This window comes from Fusarium verticillioides, chromosome 7 (genome assembly GCF_000149555.1).
Source record: "Fusarium verticillioides 7600 chromosome 7, whole genome shotgun sequence".
In the NCBI taxonomy this organism is placed as follows: Eukaryota; Fungi; Ascomycota; class Sordariomycetes; order Hypocreales; family Nectriaceae; genus Fusarium; species Fusarium verticillioides.
The window spans coordinates 1,315,931-1,331,926 of NC_031681.1; the positions used below are offsets into that span (position 1 = coordinate 1,315,931).

Below are 15,996 nucleotides of genomic sequence, written 5' to 3' on the forward strand. Positions count from 1 at the left end.
TAAACCTTACCTACTAGAGTTGGTTAGCAGGGTCCTCTGCTACCGCTTTAGCCCCAGACACTTTCATTTACAGTACATTAAGATCCATGGCTCTCGTTTATTACCCGGGTTCATGTACAGATTGGGTGAGTGGAAGATGGTTTCACAGTCTGTCTGCCCATCAGCACGAGCCGCTGAATCAACAGAGGTACTCTGTATGAAAGCTAGAACTCCTCATATAACGATATACCTCAGGAAATCTCTCTTTGCTCAAAGTCGGAAGGCAATTGCTGTCGAAGCAAATCGTACGGTACTCAAATTGTACCTGAACTGAGGGTCAGGGAACTCTGGACCCTGGTAGCCATCCAATGCTTACAGCAACATCCTGGAGGTTATCAAAGCGGACTCCAGGGGACAGACCCTCTCTGTATGCACTCCATTTCATCACCATCAGTGCACTTTCAGAGAGATTGGAGAGCATCAAGAGCACGCCAGGTCCCTGACAAGGCCAGCAGGCCTAGCAAGCCACCTCGGTATCATCACCAGAGTGAAAGTCCTGCGCAGTCTCTAATTCCTGGGGTCACCTTACAAAGATACACAAATCCACTGCTTGCATCTATCCAAACATACAGTGTGGAAATTCCTCAGCGCAGCCTTGAGCTCGGAGCCTCCCCCACTTAAGTATCGCTTGAGAGATCCAGCTTCTACTGGACACGCCCCATGTCGTAAGTGGTCGATCCATTGGTTGCCCAGCAAAGCTCCCACTGGTTCTGGCTCGTGACGGGAACCAAAGCCATCCATTCAAGGCACTTGAAATGCATGGTGATGATCATCGCATTCTGCTGTGACAGTGCTGCATGGCGAGCGATAGGAGGAAACTTACCAGCGCCTGCAGAGAGCCGGTTCCTCCATTGAACAACATGCTTAAACCCGTCCTCAAACGAGCGAGCCTTTTCCAGGAACCAATTCAACGCCAGACCAGACCAGGACCACGATGAGGTGGAGTAATGGTGCCATCTACTTGGCTGTGGGTATCCATGGGAGATGGGCATGGCATGGCATGGTTTCTAAGTTGGAGCGAACGGGCAGGCATTGACAAACCCGTCTCATCAGCTAATGAAGCGATGACTTGACTCTCGCAAAAGGAAAAGCATCCGCTACCTAGCTACTATCTAAATGCCTGCTCCTACTCCAGTTGCTCGTTACACATCGCCATGCTCTCTGCTCTATTGCCGGTTGCAGAACAACTTGATTAGCTTTGGAAGCCAGTGGAGCTTTGTCGTTCGTCCCAATCGATTCAGACAAGACCTGGCCTTCTGGGGTATAGCGTCTTGCCCGGCGGCGGGATGATCATGAAAGCCAAAGTACAGACGGGCGATCAAATGAATCAGAAAGGGCATCCAGTGGGAGGGAGGGAGACTATGAATAGTGGCAGAAGCTAGGTATGACACTGATGACGATGTGAAATTGTAAATGTTTTTACAGTTCGAAAAGCCAATCGGACACGGCCGAGAAATTACTTTTTCAACGGTTCGTTTCCAGAATATCAATAGTAAGTTATCAGTCATATATCGCAATTGAAAGTGCTGAAAGAACGGCACCACACACGAACATGGCAGTCTCTGTAAGTCAATTTCAGCAGCCATATATACTCCGTACTGTACGGAGAACCAACCGATCTACGGTCAACGAAACATATACAAATAGGGGCCATCCCGATGAACTGTGGAGTTGTTACAGCTCTTGGATGGCTTGGATGCACGGGACGATGGGCTAATAATAAGGCTGGCTGGTATAGGCTCGAGCGAGATGACTAAGTGCATGATACTGATGAAGCTCTGTTCTGCAGTTGAAACACCCTTCATACAGAACTCGGACCCAGTCTTGATGTTTGTTGTTTGAGGCTTTGAGCTTGATAAAGCCGTAGAGCCGTAGAGTTGCAGTCTTGATCATTTCGGCTCGGATCCGAGTTTCATTCAACCTGCAGCGTCCATCACAGGCCAGGGAACTTGATCCGAAACGTCAGGCCAGGTCAGGTTCTCAAATCCATCGAGGTGTGCTATAAGTGAGTGCCCTGAGCTTAATACGACGTTAGAACGGCGAATATTCGTCTGTGGTCGTGTTCAGGAGTGACTGAGTACAGTATCTTGCGTAATATGATGTTGCGATTGGCCAGCAGCTGCTGTTACAGCTTAGGGACTCCGTACGGGTTGACGCAAGAGTCAAAGTGCTGGGGGCTCCATGTCATTCTCACGATGGTACCTTGCATCATGATCCATTTGTTTTCGTTTTCAGAGCATCTGTGGGTATCAGGTATCGTCAACAAACACTCTCAAAAGTTAATTACAGTGCAAGTTTCAGGCTTGGCTATCATTTCTCACATGTACTTACTGTCATGGTGTCTGTCAGCGATACATACTTTACATGCCGTCATCATCGCCATCATCAATAACACCGCTCCTCAGCTTGAGACAATATCGGCCCATTGCATCGAGGCGCGTCTGTCCCGCCTCCCGCAGTCAATCGGCATTATCTTGGTATTATCGTCCACCTCCAACAGTGCCGTGTCCTACTGTATCCATCTTCTCCGCATTGTTGCTCCTTTTGTGCCCTCAACTCCAGCTAATCAACGTTTCAGCCGTTTGAAGCATCTTGACTGAGCAGTCTACATTGTCACTATCGCTCCACATAGGCCACTGAATGTCAAATGATACTGCTAGTCTGGCAAGCTCCTTGTCTCCTGACCGGGGTCTTCCTAGTTGATGGGTCGCTGCAGACGCTACTAAAGGGGGATCGCCCGAGAAGCGTAGAGGCGCCAAGGGTCCTTCAGTCACTACGGAGGTCCCTGCCAAAAGTTTTGTCCCGACCCCCTGTCAAGCTAAAGAGCACTAGCAGGGAAGCTTTCTATCAATACCAGGTGGTACAAGAGGTCTCTTATCGATAGCAAGATAAGCGCTATAACTATAAGCTATAGTGGCTTCTAAGGTGATAGGTCTTAAGCTTCCAGGGCTGATAAGATAAGACTAAAGTACCGATGTATCTAGCTAGCTTTTGATTGGTTGAATCCCTGTCTCATAGACAGGGGGCCAGGACAAAACTTTTGGCAGGGACCTCCGTAGCAGCAGCGCTTTTCGGCACAGAAGCCATCTAGAAGAGGAACTGCAGTCTTGATTAAGAATCTCCGGTCTGAGCTACGTATTGGATCTGTGCAGGCTCATTTTAGTTGGCATGAACCATGGCCTGTAGCAAGCTGCTATTATGAACCTATCTCCTACTCTGTATGTAATATTCATACTGTAACAGAATAACTCGGGAACAGCTTGTGCGGCTGGCAGCAGGAACATGCTACACTAGCACCGTACTACGCACTTTATTTGCGACACAGCTTGCATCTTATGCCCTAGTGTCTCGTCGGAGTTAACGAACCTTTATCCTCTCAACGGTCGAAGCGTATCGGGTCTATTCAGCACTCAAGATCATGGTTCTCTTCTGTCAACAGATCTACAGCTAGTGAGAGGAAGTGCCAGCTTCTGGGTGTCGCTGCGACATTCCGTCGATCATCAAGGAGCCGCGTGAGGCAGGGGACTTGGGCATGGCGGTCCGTCCGGTATCAAACGACCAAAGACAGACACTCAGACCTTTTGTTGTTCGTGTCTTTCTTGACTGACACTGACACTGGCCGTTTAGCTATCATGATCGACAAAGTCCGAGCAAACAATCTGGGAATAGTTACAAAGTTCGTTTCGTTTCTGGTGTCTCCTGCCCGGTTAAGCATTCCCGTATTACCTATCCGTACACTGTCCCCCAAGCCCCCTGTGAAGAGGCTTGTAAGTATGTACGTATGTAATATCGTCGCGACTGACTCAAGCGTAGCGGGCTTTTGGTGAGAGAACTAACTACTAACTTAGCCTTTATGGAGTACGTAGAAGTGGCCGTGATCCAATCAACGCCATAGATCTTCCCAGTGAAATGGACGCTGAGAGCTGAGCATCCTCAAAAGCCTCGGCCACACCCTCAACGGTAATTGGCCCATTTCAGTAATTGACAGTTTTGTTTAGTGGACGTCTGCCTCAAGGCGATTCCGTGTTGGCCCACACGTTTCTTTGGTGGTTGGCAGGCCGTGTCTCCATGTTGGTGATCAGACCTCTCGGAGTTCCTGGGATCTCTGATCACCTGCGCTCCAGAATCAAGATGTTTGTCAATATTTGGTAGAAAGCGTTATCCGGATTCCAGCGGCCAAAGTTTAATGTCTGCCCACTTACTTTTTTGGAATTGTTTCAAGATTGTTCGTTCTTTGGGGGAGTGATCGGTCCATTAAATCTATTCGCTAAGATCCAAGTCTCAGATCTTGAACCTCACATTGAATGATTGGTTATCCTTGCTCTGAGCCTCCGAGTTCCAGGAACTTGGTGCTCAGCACACGAACGATATGATGTTGATCATCATCATCATCATCTATGATACATGGGCGCTCGACTGCGTCCGTTCTGATCGATGTTGTCATAACTTTCCCACGGCCATGCGGATATCGCTGGCTGGAAATAGGTACTGTGTCACGAACTCAAGACCACCCATCCTTGCTAGCTGAAGGAGCTCTCGGACCCCAAATTTCGCGTGGGCTCTTGAAGAAATAAAGCAATTTAAACAGCACCGAGACCACTCATGCTTTCAAGCTCCAGCACGATATTCATTTAGCGAAGTGGAGTTTATCAAGTTTCTAGACGGGACCATTTCCTCAAACAGGGTGGCCACATGGCAGGCTTGTTCCGCTTTTGATCTACTCCTGATGCTCATGATATGCGAATCATCTCCAATACAACCTCTGAATGGCATCATCACGGGTTGGTAACCAACCGAGGCTGGGAACAAGATTAAAGATGCTTCTCTTTTCCATTCGATGTAACATATGATCTTTGGTTGCTAACTTTAGTATCGTGGACTGATTTCCAGTATTACACGCCCAGCACATTCACACAAAGACGATGGCTACGCTACCTTCTCAACGAAGACTCTCTTATAACAAGAGTTGCGAATCTTTGTAACAACCACTTGCTCATTGTTCCTCGATCCTCACTTATGTTGAGAGATTTGTATCAGACCTGGCTCTGGAAACTTTGGTAGGATGAGACTAGCATGAGCATGACGAGTCCCCGGAACAGACAATCCACTCCAGGATACATACTGAAAGAGCTACTGTCAAGTGACAAACCTGACCACAACTTGATCAACTCGGATTAGACAGCTCAAGTGACGGTTGAAGCCGCTCAGACTCTTGGCCAAACATGAAACGGACATTCAGCGATCTGGTGTGCGGATGAGACGATCTAGGTCAGCCTCTAACGATTTCCCACGCAGACGATGAATGACGGTCTTGAGTATGCAATCGCAATAGGAACGCCGCTCTGTCTACAGGATAGTAAAGCCTGTACCAACAAGAACTGTTGAGGCGGTTGAGTTATACATGATATGGCAAGTAGAACTTGTTAAGAGTCAGACAAAGACGATGTGACGACCACTCGAGCAAGCCACAAAACTTCTTCCGAAGCAATTTCGAGCGAAGCTCTGGATCTGTACTTCCACGATGCGTTGATGTTAGCCTTGGGTCGGCTTTTGGGTCATTGGATGATGGTTGGTATGCGAGTCAACATGATTCTATCCAAGGTTGAGGTCAGTTTGGCGATACAACTCTCAACCAAATACCTGATAGAGGGCAGTGCCGAGTCAACGGGACTCGGTCAGGCATTGAAGTTGGCTTGAATATTCGTATAGACATCGGGAATGGCAAATCTTGAGGATCGAAAGTCTGCTTCCAGGCCAAAGCTTCTCAGCCTAACCAGAGACACTGATTGAGAATGGAGGCGTATAAACCAAATCCCATAACAGGAAATCAGTTATTAGCGGGCTGCCACTATCACTTATAAGCTTCCAAAGCCCTTTACTAGTTGTTATTAAAGTTTGGACTTGTCAAAAACACCTTCCAATTGCTTTGTTCCTTTGCCTCGACTTGACACCTAGTGGCTGAAACTTTGTATAAGAATTTGCCGGCAGATTTGAGCATTTGTATAATTCGCAACGAATGTTCGTTGATGATTCTAGATGGTGCAGATATTGCTATAATAACTATCGACATTTGTATAAATAATTGACGCTTGTGATGAAGAAGAGAAGAGATCATCGAAGAGAGTAGGCATTCTATCCATCTGGTGTATGAGAGGTCTAGAGCCCACATGATTGACCAATGGCTCATCTCAATACTGGAAGCATTTGCCAGATCGTTAGATCAAGACTCATTTATGTTCAGGTGTTGATTGAAGTCTGTTTCCAGGACAAGCATGAAACATTCACTCTTCAGAAATCACTCTCCTAAGGTTGTTCGACGTTGCAGTGTTGAAGCTGGTCTGAAACATTGGGTGGCTGGATCAATAGATGCATGCGATAGTAGGATCTCCAAGGTCTAGTTAGATCTCTGCCGCCATTAAACAAGTTCCTCTCTCGACCCGGGAGTGCTCTGAAGAGGCCTCGCGTCTATGAAGATGGCAAAGGGCAAGGAGGTGGCAGGGAAATCGGTGATAGTTGGGTGCCGTATATAGACGAATAGGTAGGTAGGTAGCTATACCCGTCTTGGCACCATACAAGTATCACTGTAGCTTGGCGGCGCCACTAATTGACAACACTTGCAGATCGCCAACTCAACACCAGAGCCCAAGCTTCAACTTTCTCACCGACAGAGCCCAGAACAACGGTAACGACAAAAAGATCCTCTTCTTGGGTAGACAAAACGGGCAACGGTTGGAATTGGACTATTCAGACTTCGAAATAGCAAAATGTCTATTCCTATGCATCGACTGGGCGGTCGCGGTACGTCATCACAAAGAACATACCTAGAAGTTGTTGTTTTGCGCCGGAATCGGCAACGCCAGAATTCGAAGTGCGGCGCTTTGATACGAGACGTCAAACACTGACAGTTGGATCTGGTTAGCCTTTGCCCACGACGATGACGATATTGAGCAAGAGTACGACCGATTGAGAGACCTGGCGCGAGCCGAGGCGGAAAAGCGCAACGATTGCTTCGCGCGCGTACGTTTGAATACAACTCATGTCGGCCAGAGGGCAATATACGGCCAGCTAACTTTGCTTGCAGTCGCGTCAAGCATATGAAGATGGCGATGGTGCTGGAGCAAAGGAGCTCTCTAATCAGGGCAAGGCACATGCTGCCCGTATGGATGATTACAACCAGCAAGCAGCCGATTTCATCTTTCGTGAGAACAACGCCTCTGGCCGTGTAGAGGCGGACTCGATTGACCTTCACGGTCTCTATGTCGAGGAGGCTGAGCGTATTCTTGAGGAGCGCATTCGCGCAGACCAGCGCAATGGACAGACACATCTCTATGCCATTGTCGGCAAGGGACACCACTCAGCTGGTGGTGTCCAAAAGCTCAAGCCCAAGGTCGAGGAGCTGTGCCAAGAACTTGGTCTCCGGTACGAAACCGATGAGGACAACACAGGACGGATTATCATCAACCTCCAGGGCGGAGATCCCATCCCTCCCTCGCACTCTGATGGTTACGGTGGTCACCATGGTGGGCAGCAGCATCACCAGCCTCAGCATCATCAGCCTCAGCATCATCAGCCTCAGCACCACCAGCAGGAACAGCAGAACGATGACGACGGACAGGTGCTGTCCTGGATTCTAAAGAAGTTGGAGAAGGCCTGCTGTGTGGTCATGTAAACCTTGGATATACTATACTCTTCTGAGTTGCCATTTGTGGAATGCTTCTTTGGACTGCTTTTTTCACGCATTTATACCCTGATCTTGTGGGGTTAAGAGAGATTCTGGCTTTCTGGATCTGTTTCTTGTGATTACTCTATCTTGTCCAGCATTCTGGAAAGGCTAGACAATATAGACGAAAGACATGCGAAACGCTCATGTTAAGAATTGAATTGATGGGAATATGTATAAAGTCTTTGTTTGCTCGCTAGACATAGGAAAGCTGTATTATATGTAGATCAAGGCTCCTGTATACCCAAATGCATCTGTGAAATCGAATGTTCTAACCTTTTGTTGCAATGTATTCAAAAGTCTCATCCGCCACTTTTCTTAGACATTCGTGGCTTATGCTTCAGTCGAGTCCTTGATGTTAATCATCTCCTGGCTCTCTGTGGGTTTAGGAGCCTTACAGAGAGTGAACCCAACAGCCTCGCAGATGATCGCGACCATCATCTCCATGATTATACCAGCACCGAGATACAACCAAACATCCTGCTTGTGGCCGCCGAGGATGAGAGCGCAGGTGTAGGCAAGTCGGACAACAACAAAGGGCAGAGAAGCACCAACGGCGATAAGAAGTCGATGCTCGCCATCGGCAATGTAGGACTGGCTACGGAGAGCAAGGAAGAACTGGCCCAAAACCAAGACAAGTACAATAATCATGAGGATAACACCAATCTTGCACTCGGAGTTGTACTTGACACTGGGAGAGGAGCCGTCGAGTTCGTAGTCCGAGTTGGCACCGCCAACTGAGATAAGGATAATGGCAGCAAGCATCAGAAGTTGGATCGCCCGCTGATAGATTGGTAGAACGCCGGGGCCGCCCTGCCGCTTGATAGAGTCGAAGCAACGACTAAGCAGGCCGAGAAGGATAAGAATCAAGGGGCCGAGACCGAGACCGTTCAGGGTAAGCCAGCCGACGTAGAGGCTTGTGTTGCTCGGGTCATTGATGGTTGCAAGAAGCATTGAAGAGCCGATTAGACGGGCAAGTGATAGGATGCAGATATAGAGCCAGCCAGCAGTTCGTCCAAAGCCATGAGTCTTGCAGAGAAAGAGGGCTCCGATAAGGATGAAGCTATAGATGACAATCTCGGCGATGGCGATGTCATCGTGAGTTTCCATAGGTCGAGCCATTGTAGTTGAATTTGCTGTGGTAAGTGTGTGAACAGAAAGTCAGTCGAGTTACAAGACGGTTCTTGGAGAATGGTTGGCTTGTAAATGTATTGATGGTAGGGGAAGAGTATGGAGTAAAGATGTGGTGATTGTATTGTCGTTCTGATCTATTGAATATTCCTCTCAACTCGAGAGATACAGGCATACTTATACATGTCACCGTCGACTCACATTCCTAGATTGAATATAGGAGATGCTGTATAGTCGGCACAACGGCAACATCATAGCCTCAGTTTCTCCCCACTGAATATGGACAGCTCGAGAGAGTTACCCAAACGAGACAATATGCCTTACCGGATATGTATGAGAAACAGAGACTTAACCATAAACCTTGCCGCTGTGTGGCATCAGATTTCCGAGATACAGGGTCGCATGCAAAATGTGAATGCGATATGCCTCAAAGGCTGGGTTCATTCATCGAATCGCATGCCCAATTCGGTTTAGCTCGAGATCTGCTCAAATGGGCTGGTCTGTGGCTGTAACGAACCTAACCTTGTAGGGCTGTCTATTCGAGTGCCGTGATCCGTGTGAACGACCAGAGCGAGAGCGAATATGTTAGTCAGTGACGCTTCTTCTGCATGTAGGATCGTGGCTTATACCTGCAAGAGAAAGTTCTTTGCTAAATAGAATTCTAGATTCCCTTTTCTAGAAGTTCTTGAAACTGCAATTATCGATATCTGCCTAAGGTAAGGTAAGCTTATAAGGTAAGGTGGAGGGTATCTTTGTTACTTCGGCTTTGCCGCCTCAAACTATTCTCCTGCTGAAGAGATAGAGAAATCAAAATGGAACAGAAGCTCTCTGAATTACTGGTGCTTAGCTGATAACGAATTGCATTATACGAGGCCGTGATTTGACTCACTCGAGCTTGGTTCTGTTGGTCTAGGCATCAAGGGTCTTACAGGCCCGGGCACTAAGCTACAGTCACCCCACCTACACAAAGTGAGCCCTCCAAATGACGTCGAGCCTTTCTAAAATTCTCCAATCGACAACTTCCTCCACTAACGAGACCTCCATACCAACTTCGACAGCGCCGAAAGAGGCCTCATATCCACATACTACTACTATTTCCAACTGTATCTGCCGATCCAGGAAGATTGAATCTCTCCTCTCACCAGACGATGCCTGTGCGTCCCCCACTTTGTGACAACTTACACGACCCCTCAGCTAAATCATTACCCAGCTCATCATTGTCTCTGGACTACCTACCTCAGGCAAGTCGACACGATCACAACAACTTTACGATTACCTCTCCAAGCGCATCGTCGATTCTAAATATCGCCTACACCTCATCTCTGACGAATCACTCTCTATCTCCCGTTCCGTTTACGATCTTTCGAGTCTTCCAGCACATACCAGGTCTGCCAACGCCTCAGAGAAGGATGCTCGCGCTACAATATATGGCGCCGTGAAGCGCGTACTTAGCGGCAAGGATATTGTAATTCTTGATGGCTTAAATTACATCAAGGGTTGGCGATACCAACTACACTGCGAATCTAAGGCTGTACGCACACCGAGCTGTGTACTGCAGATTGGATGCTCAGTGGATAAGGCACGGGAGATCAACGAGGCCAGACTAAGCAAGAGAGAGGCTGGTACATCCAAGACTGTGAATACAGAAGAGGCAACGCCTTCAGATAGAACTTCTGGTGATACGATCGTGGAGTCTGCAGAGCCATATGAGCCCGGCAACTGGGACAACTTAGTCTTTCGATACGAAGAACCCAATCCCATGACCAGGTGGGATAGTCCTCTCTTCACGCTTATCTGGGAGGACGATGAGGCCCAAACCAACAAGGTCTTCTCCGACCTCTGGGACGCAATTGCCGGTGAAGCCCGTAAGGTTGTGCGCCCGAATCAAGCAACAATACAGCGCGGCCGTGAGGAAAGTGGTGACTACTTGTATCTCCTAGATCGCGAGACATCTGATGTTGTGAAGCGCATAGTCGAAGCACAGCGAGAGGGCGACGACGTTGACGAAGTACGGATACCGTCTGGCTCTACAGAACTGACGATACATTTACCCGCGGGCAAGAAGGTTGGTCTCCCACAATTACAGAGACTAAGGAGAGCGTTCATGGGGTTGAATAGAGGTGGTATCGGATTGGAGGCTGTGGGCGATATGAAGTCTTCACGGCTGAGAGACACCTTTGTGACGTATCTTAATGATGCGTTTGAGAAGGATGAGTAGTATTTATCTCTATGAAGGTTGTGCCGTCATTGCAGACGATCTCAGTGCGGCTCCATATGATGGCTTTGTGATGCTTGATGTGCTACCTATAGAGTTTGATACTTGCTTCCATGATAACACATGAGCTTTCTCACAAGCCCAGGAGGTTCAGAATTGTTCATCGAGATACATCGCCGGGCGGAATATACCCGCGATGAAAAAATGAAACCAGCATAAGTAGTACATTCATACAAATGTGTTCGCCCATGGTGTCAATTATGAGTTGCACATACCAACAGAGCTTATGATTGGTTGTAGGTTCTGTAGCTCCAGGGTAGCCTTTGGATCACGAGGCATAGGAGACATAGGAGAGGAGAACACTTAGAATATATATTCAAAGCAACAAGAAAACTCGAATAGGTTTGAGATAGACTTAGCAAGCTTTGATTTTTGCTTTGTTGGTCTTGAGACTAATTATTTATGGCGCCCTTTTGAAATGTCGGAAGTTGTCTTGCTCCTTGGAGGTAACATCAGGCAGTGTAGCTACTAGTAGTTGCGATGATAGGTAAACATGAGAAGCTTGAAGCTTGGACAAAGAATAACTGCAGCTAGTACCTCACGGTCGAGAGGAAGTGTTTTGAGGAGGCCCAGATGCCCCGAGTCATAGCACGGCCCCGGTTGACACCATTCCTCACCTTGCCGACAAGTCATGGGTCGGTCCATCATGTTTGTCAGCAGTGTACAGTGGGTTACTGGATGGATGGCGAAGAGGCGAGAGGATTTATAAGATTCCTTGAAGAATTATAATGGGCAGAATAGCACCAGTGTTGGAAAATGGCGAGTGAGTCAAGACTTGATCCATAATAAGTATAGTTGGTATTGCCATCTGAGACGCTGAATGTCGAGGTACCTAGGCAACTGGGGCCGCGCAAGAGATGGAAGCCTTTGATCCACCATGACCGCCATATGCAGACAGTTTGGACAGTAGACCAAGCTACCAACCTAATGCAAGAGCTAATAAGTTCTGTCCACGGTTCCTGCGTGGCACTCAACAAGGTGGCGGGATCATGAGCGAAATATGTGTAAGAAAGGATAGCTTACGCAAGTAAATTCAAAATCATTACAGAGAAAACTTACAATTTCATTTGCGACTAAAACTCGCCTTATTACAGCACAATGGAAGCTTCTGCTGGCTTCCACCTGTTTTTGCCTTTGCAGTCGTCACTCTCTGTTTGCCTGTTGCTACCGCCTCTGCTTCATCATGCTAGTGCCAGCCTGGAGCCCCACCATCGAGCACGGCTGAGCTAAGCTACGTTTACCCCTGCAACATCATTGTTCCGACCCGATTTAGGGCATCCGGTGATATCATTGGCCCACAGCTGTGGCGGTCGGCCAGTGAATCGCTGTCAACAGTTCCGATGAGAGGGAAGGTGCCCTGTGGCCTTTGAGAACAGCTCGAACCTTACCTCCGACCTGACCTCTGCTTTAACTCCTGCATCTCTCAACCTTCGATACAAACTTTGTCTCTACATTTCCCCACGAATTATCCTCCTCTGCAATATCTATTTAAACCCACATTACACACGAAAGAGCCAGCACTTGGCTTTTTTACCTTGCAACACTCACAACTCCCCCTCCTTTCGTCATCACCGAGCCAGCATCAGCTTCGCCTGAAGCATCCAGATAACCATCATGGCTCCCCAGCCTGACGAGCACCACCCTCATAAGAAGGTCAACTTGACGTATGTGAACAACCAGATTTGGATATATTCCGATCACTGTTATTTTGGCAAGCGGAATTACTCACAAGATACAGCGACCCTTCCGGCGCCGAGGTCAAGAACGTTAGTTACATCCCATCTGATGAGATCCCCCAACCTGCCGCTAACCGCTGTGCAGGAAGATGATGTCGCGACCGCGATTCTGAAGAAGAAGAAGAAGCCCAATCAGTTGATGTAGGTGCTTTGCGCTGTACAGTTCGCATACAATTACTGACATCACCCAAGGGTCACCGATGCCGTCAACGATGACAACAGCATTATCGCCCTTTCCGAGGCCACTATGGATCAGCTCCAGCTTTTCCGAGGTGATACCGTTCTGGTTCGAGGCAAGAAGAGAAAGGACACCGTCCTCATTGTTCTTGCTGACGAGGAACTCGATGATGGCAGCGCTCGTATCAACCGAGTCGTTCGCCACAATTTGAGAGTCAAGCACGGTGATATGATCACCATCCACCCTTGCCCGGATATCAAATACGTCAGTAACCACCGAACTATAAAAATGAACTAGCTTCTAACACTTCTGCAGGCCAAGCGAATTGCTGTTCTCCCCATCGCTGATACCGTCGAGGGTATCACCGGTTCCCTGTTCGACGTTTTCCTCGCTCCCTACTTCCGAGAAGCTTACCGACCTGTTCGCCAAGGAGACTTGTTTATCGTTCGCGGTGGTATGAGACAAGTAGAATTCAAGGTTGTCGAGGTCGATCCTCCCGAGTATGGTATCGTCGCACAAGATACCGTTATTCACTGCGAGGGCGAGCCTATCCAGCGAGACGAGGAAGAGAACAACCTCAACGAGGTTGGCTATGATGACATTGGTGGATGCCGAAAGCAAATGGCTCAGATCCGAGAGATGGTTGAGCTTCCTCTCCGACATCCCCAGCTTTTCAAGTCTATTGGTATCAAGCCTCCCCGAGGTGTTCTGCTCTACGGCCCCCCCGGTACCGGTAAGACTCTAATGGCTCGAGCTGTTGCCAACGAGACTGGCGCTTTCTTCTTCCTCATCAACGGTCCTGAGATCATGTCCAAGATGGCTGGTGAATCCGAATCAAATCTCCGAAAGGCTTTCGAGGAAGCTGAGAAGAACTCACCTGCCATCATCTTCATCGATGAAATTGATTCTATCGCCCCCAAGCGTGAGAAGACCAATGGTGAGGTCGAGCGACGAGTCGTCTCTCAGCTCCTTACCCTCATGGACGGTATGAAGGCCCGCTCCAACGTCGTCGTGATGGCTGCTACCAACCGTCCCAACTCTATCGATCCCGCCCTTCGACGATTCGGCCGTTTCGATCGTGAGGTCGACATTGGTATCCCTGACCCCACTGGCCGTCTTGAGATCCTTCAGATCCACACCAAGAATATGAAGCTCGGCGATGACGTCGACCTGGAGCAGATTGCCTCCGAGACACACGGTTACGTCGGTTCCGATGTTGCTGCCCTCTGCTCTGAGGCCGCTATGCAGCAGATCCGTGAGAAGATGGATCTCATCGATCTCGACGAGGACACAATTGATGCCGAGGTTCTCGACTCTCTCGGCGTCACCATGGAAAACTTCCGTTTCGCCCTTGGTGTGTCCAATCCCTCGGCTCTTCGCGAGGTCGCCGTCGTCGAGGTTCCCAATGTTCGCTGGGAGGACATTGGTGGTCTCGAGGAGGTCAAGCAGGATCTCAAGGAGAACGTTCAGTACCCTGTCGATCACCCCGAGAAGTACCTCAAGTTCGGTATGTCTCCTTCTCGAGGTGTACTGTTCTTTGGTCCTCCTGGTACTGGTAAAACTATGTTGGCCAAGGCCGTTGCCAACGAGTGTGCCGCCAACTTCATCTCTGTCAAGGGACCTGAGCTTCTCAGCATGTGGTTTGGTGAGTCTGAGAGCAACATCCGAGACATCTTCGACAAGGCCCGTGCTGCCGCCCCTTGCGTTGTCTTCCTTGACGAACTTGACTCCATTGCTAAGGCTCGCGGTGGATCCATGGGTGATGCTGGCGGTGCCTCTGACCGTGTCGTCAACCAGCTCCTGACTGAGATGGATGGTATGACTTCAAAGAAGAACGTTTTCGTCATTGGCGCCACCAACCGACCCGAGCAGCTCGACCCTGCTCTGTGCCGACCTGGTCGTCTCGATTCGCTCATCTACGTACCTCTGCCCGATGAGCCTGGTCGTCTCAGCATTATCAAAGCGCAGCTCCGCAAGACCCCCATCGCCTCCGACATCGATTTCGGCTACATCGCCTCCAAGACCCACGGTTTCTCTGGTGCTGATATCGGTTTTATCACACAGCGTGCTGTCAAGATCGCCATCAAGGAGTCTATTGCTGCCGATATCGAGCGCCAAAAGGCTCGCGAGGCTGCTGGTGACGAGATGGACACAGACGAGGATGCTGAGGACCCCGTGCCCGAGTTGACCAAGGCCCACTTCGAGGAGGCCATGCAGATGGCTCGCCGGTCAGTATCTGACGTTGAGATTCGCCGGTACGAGGCTTTTGCCCAACAGATGAAGAACGCTGGTCCTGGTGCCTTCTTCAAGTTCCCCGAGGCCGGTGCCGAGGCTGCTGGTGCTGACGGTGGTAACTCATTTGGCGATGCTGGCAATGATGATGATCTCTACGACTAAGGACGGCAACGACTGGATGGACATGAGTCCTTTGTATTCTAATAATTTCACTCGCACATCTCTACATTGGCTCGTAGGCTGCTAGTGAGCAATCTACTCACGCATTCTATGCGGCTGATATTCGAATGGGAGTTGGTAGAATGGTAGAGGAAAGAAGAACGGCAACCTGATCCTGGCATTTCTGATGAGCCAGAAGGGTATGAAAGTAGTCTCAGTGTGGCTCGAGACGGATTTGCGTTTGATAGATGATGAAATTGATTCCCTTAGCTTTATGTCGAGTCTAAGAGTGATTGTTTCCTGTGTGCTAAATTGATTATACTATGTTAACAGACGTCATAAATCTTTGTCGAGACAGCCGCTTCCTGCTTGGCCCCTGTAGTGTTTATTACCTTTGTTACAAGTTTCTTGTTGAACGGTCGCCTAATGCAATGAAGCTGAGAGCTCCATCAGTTTGCAGCCGGAAATCAACATTTCTCGCCGTCACGTTAGAGATATTCATGAAAGTACATCAGCATTGTGG

At 48.8% G+C, this 15,996-nt stretch overlaps 4 protein-coding genes across 7 annotated transcripts; 3 read left to right on the forward strand and 1 right to left on the reverse strand.

Moving 5' to 3' along the window:
• Positions 1-6,658: 6,658 nt before the first annotated feature.
• FVEG_06963 (hypothetical protein) lies at positions 6,659-8,008 on the forward strand. 2 transcript variants are annotated; one of them, XM_018895435.1, is made up of 3 exons: positions 6,659-6,837; positions 6,959-7,056; positions 7,121-8,008. In XM_018895435.1, the coding sequence occupies exons 1-3, from the start codon at positions 6,804-6,806 to the stop codon at positions 7,706-7,708; spliced, it is 720 nt and encodes a 239-aa protein (XP_018752683.1). In that variant the 5' UTR covers positions 6,659-6,803; the 3' UTR covers positions 7,709-8,008. The 2 variants fall into 2 exon arrangements, with proteins under 2 accessions (XP_018752683.1, XP_018752684.1); XM_018895436.1 differs by having other exon boundaries at positions 6,659-7,056.
• On the reverse strand, positions 7,894-9,521 carry FVEG_06964 (hypothetical protein). 2 transcript variants are annotated; one of them, XM_018895438.1, is made up of 2 exons: positions 8,158-9,521; positions 7,898-8,097 (listed from the first exon to the last, which is right to left on the reverse strand). In XM_018895438.1, the coding sequence occupies exons 1-2, from the start codon at positions 8,879-8,881 to the stop codon at positions 8,093-8,095; spliced, it is 729 nt and encodes a 242-aa protein (XP_018752686.1). In that variant the 5' UTR covers positions 8,882-9,521; the 3' UTR covers positions 7,898-8,092. The 2 variants fall into 2 exon arrangements, with proteins under 2 accessions (XP_018752685.1, XP_018752686.1); XM_018895437.1 differs by having other exon boundaries at positions 7,894-9,521.
• Positions 9,522-9,848: 327 nt separating this feature from the next.
• FVEG_06965 (hypothetical protein) lies at positions 9,849-11,729 on the forward strand. The gene is made up of 2 exons (XM_018895439.1): positions 9,849-10,044; positions 10,101-11,729. The coding sequence occupies exons 1-2, from the start codon at positions 10,039-10,041 to the stop codon at positions 11,106-11,108; spliced, it is 1,014 nt and encodes a 337-aa protein (XP_018752687.1). The 5' UTR covers positions 9,849-10,038; the 3' UTR covers positions 11,109-11,729.
• Positions 11,730-12,223: 494 nt separating this feature from the next.
• On the forward strand, positions 12,224-15,834 carry FVEG_06966 (cell division control protein 48). 2 transcript variants are annotated; one of them, XM_018895440.1, is made up of 4 exons: positions 12,224-12,829; positions 12,904-13,042; positions 13,094-13,343; positions 13,395-15,834. In XM_018895440.1, exons 2-4 carry the CDS (start codon positions 12,951-12,953, stop codon positions 15,474-15,476), a joined length of 2,424 nt encoding a protein of 807 aa, XP_018752688.1. In that variant the 5' UTR covers positions 12,224-12,829; positions 12,904-12,950; the 3' UTR covers positions 15,477-15,834. The 2 variants fall into 2 exon arrangements, with proteins under 2 accessions (XP_018752688.1, XP_018752689.1); XM_018895441.1 differs by having other exon boundaries at positions 12,904-12,931; positions 12,987-13,343.
• The last annotated feature ends 162 nt before the right edge of the window (positions 15,835-15,996 follow it).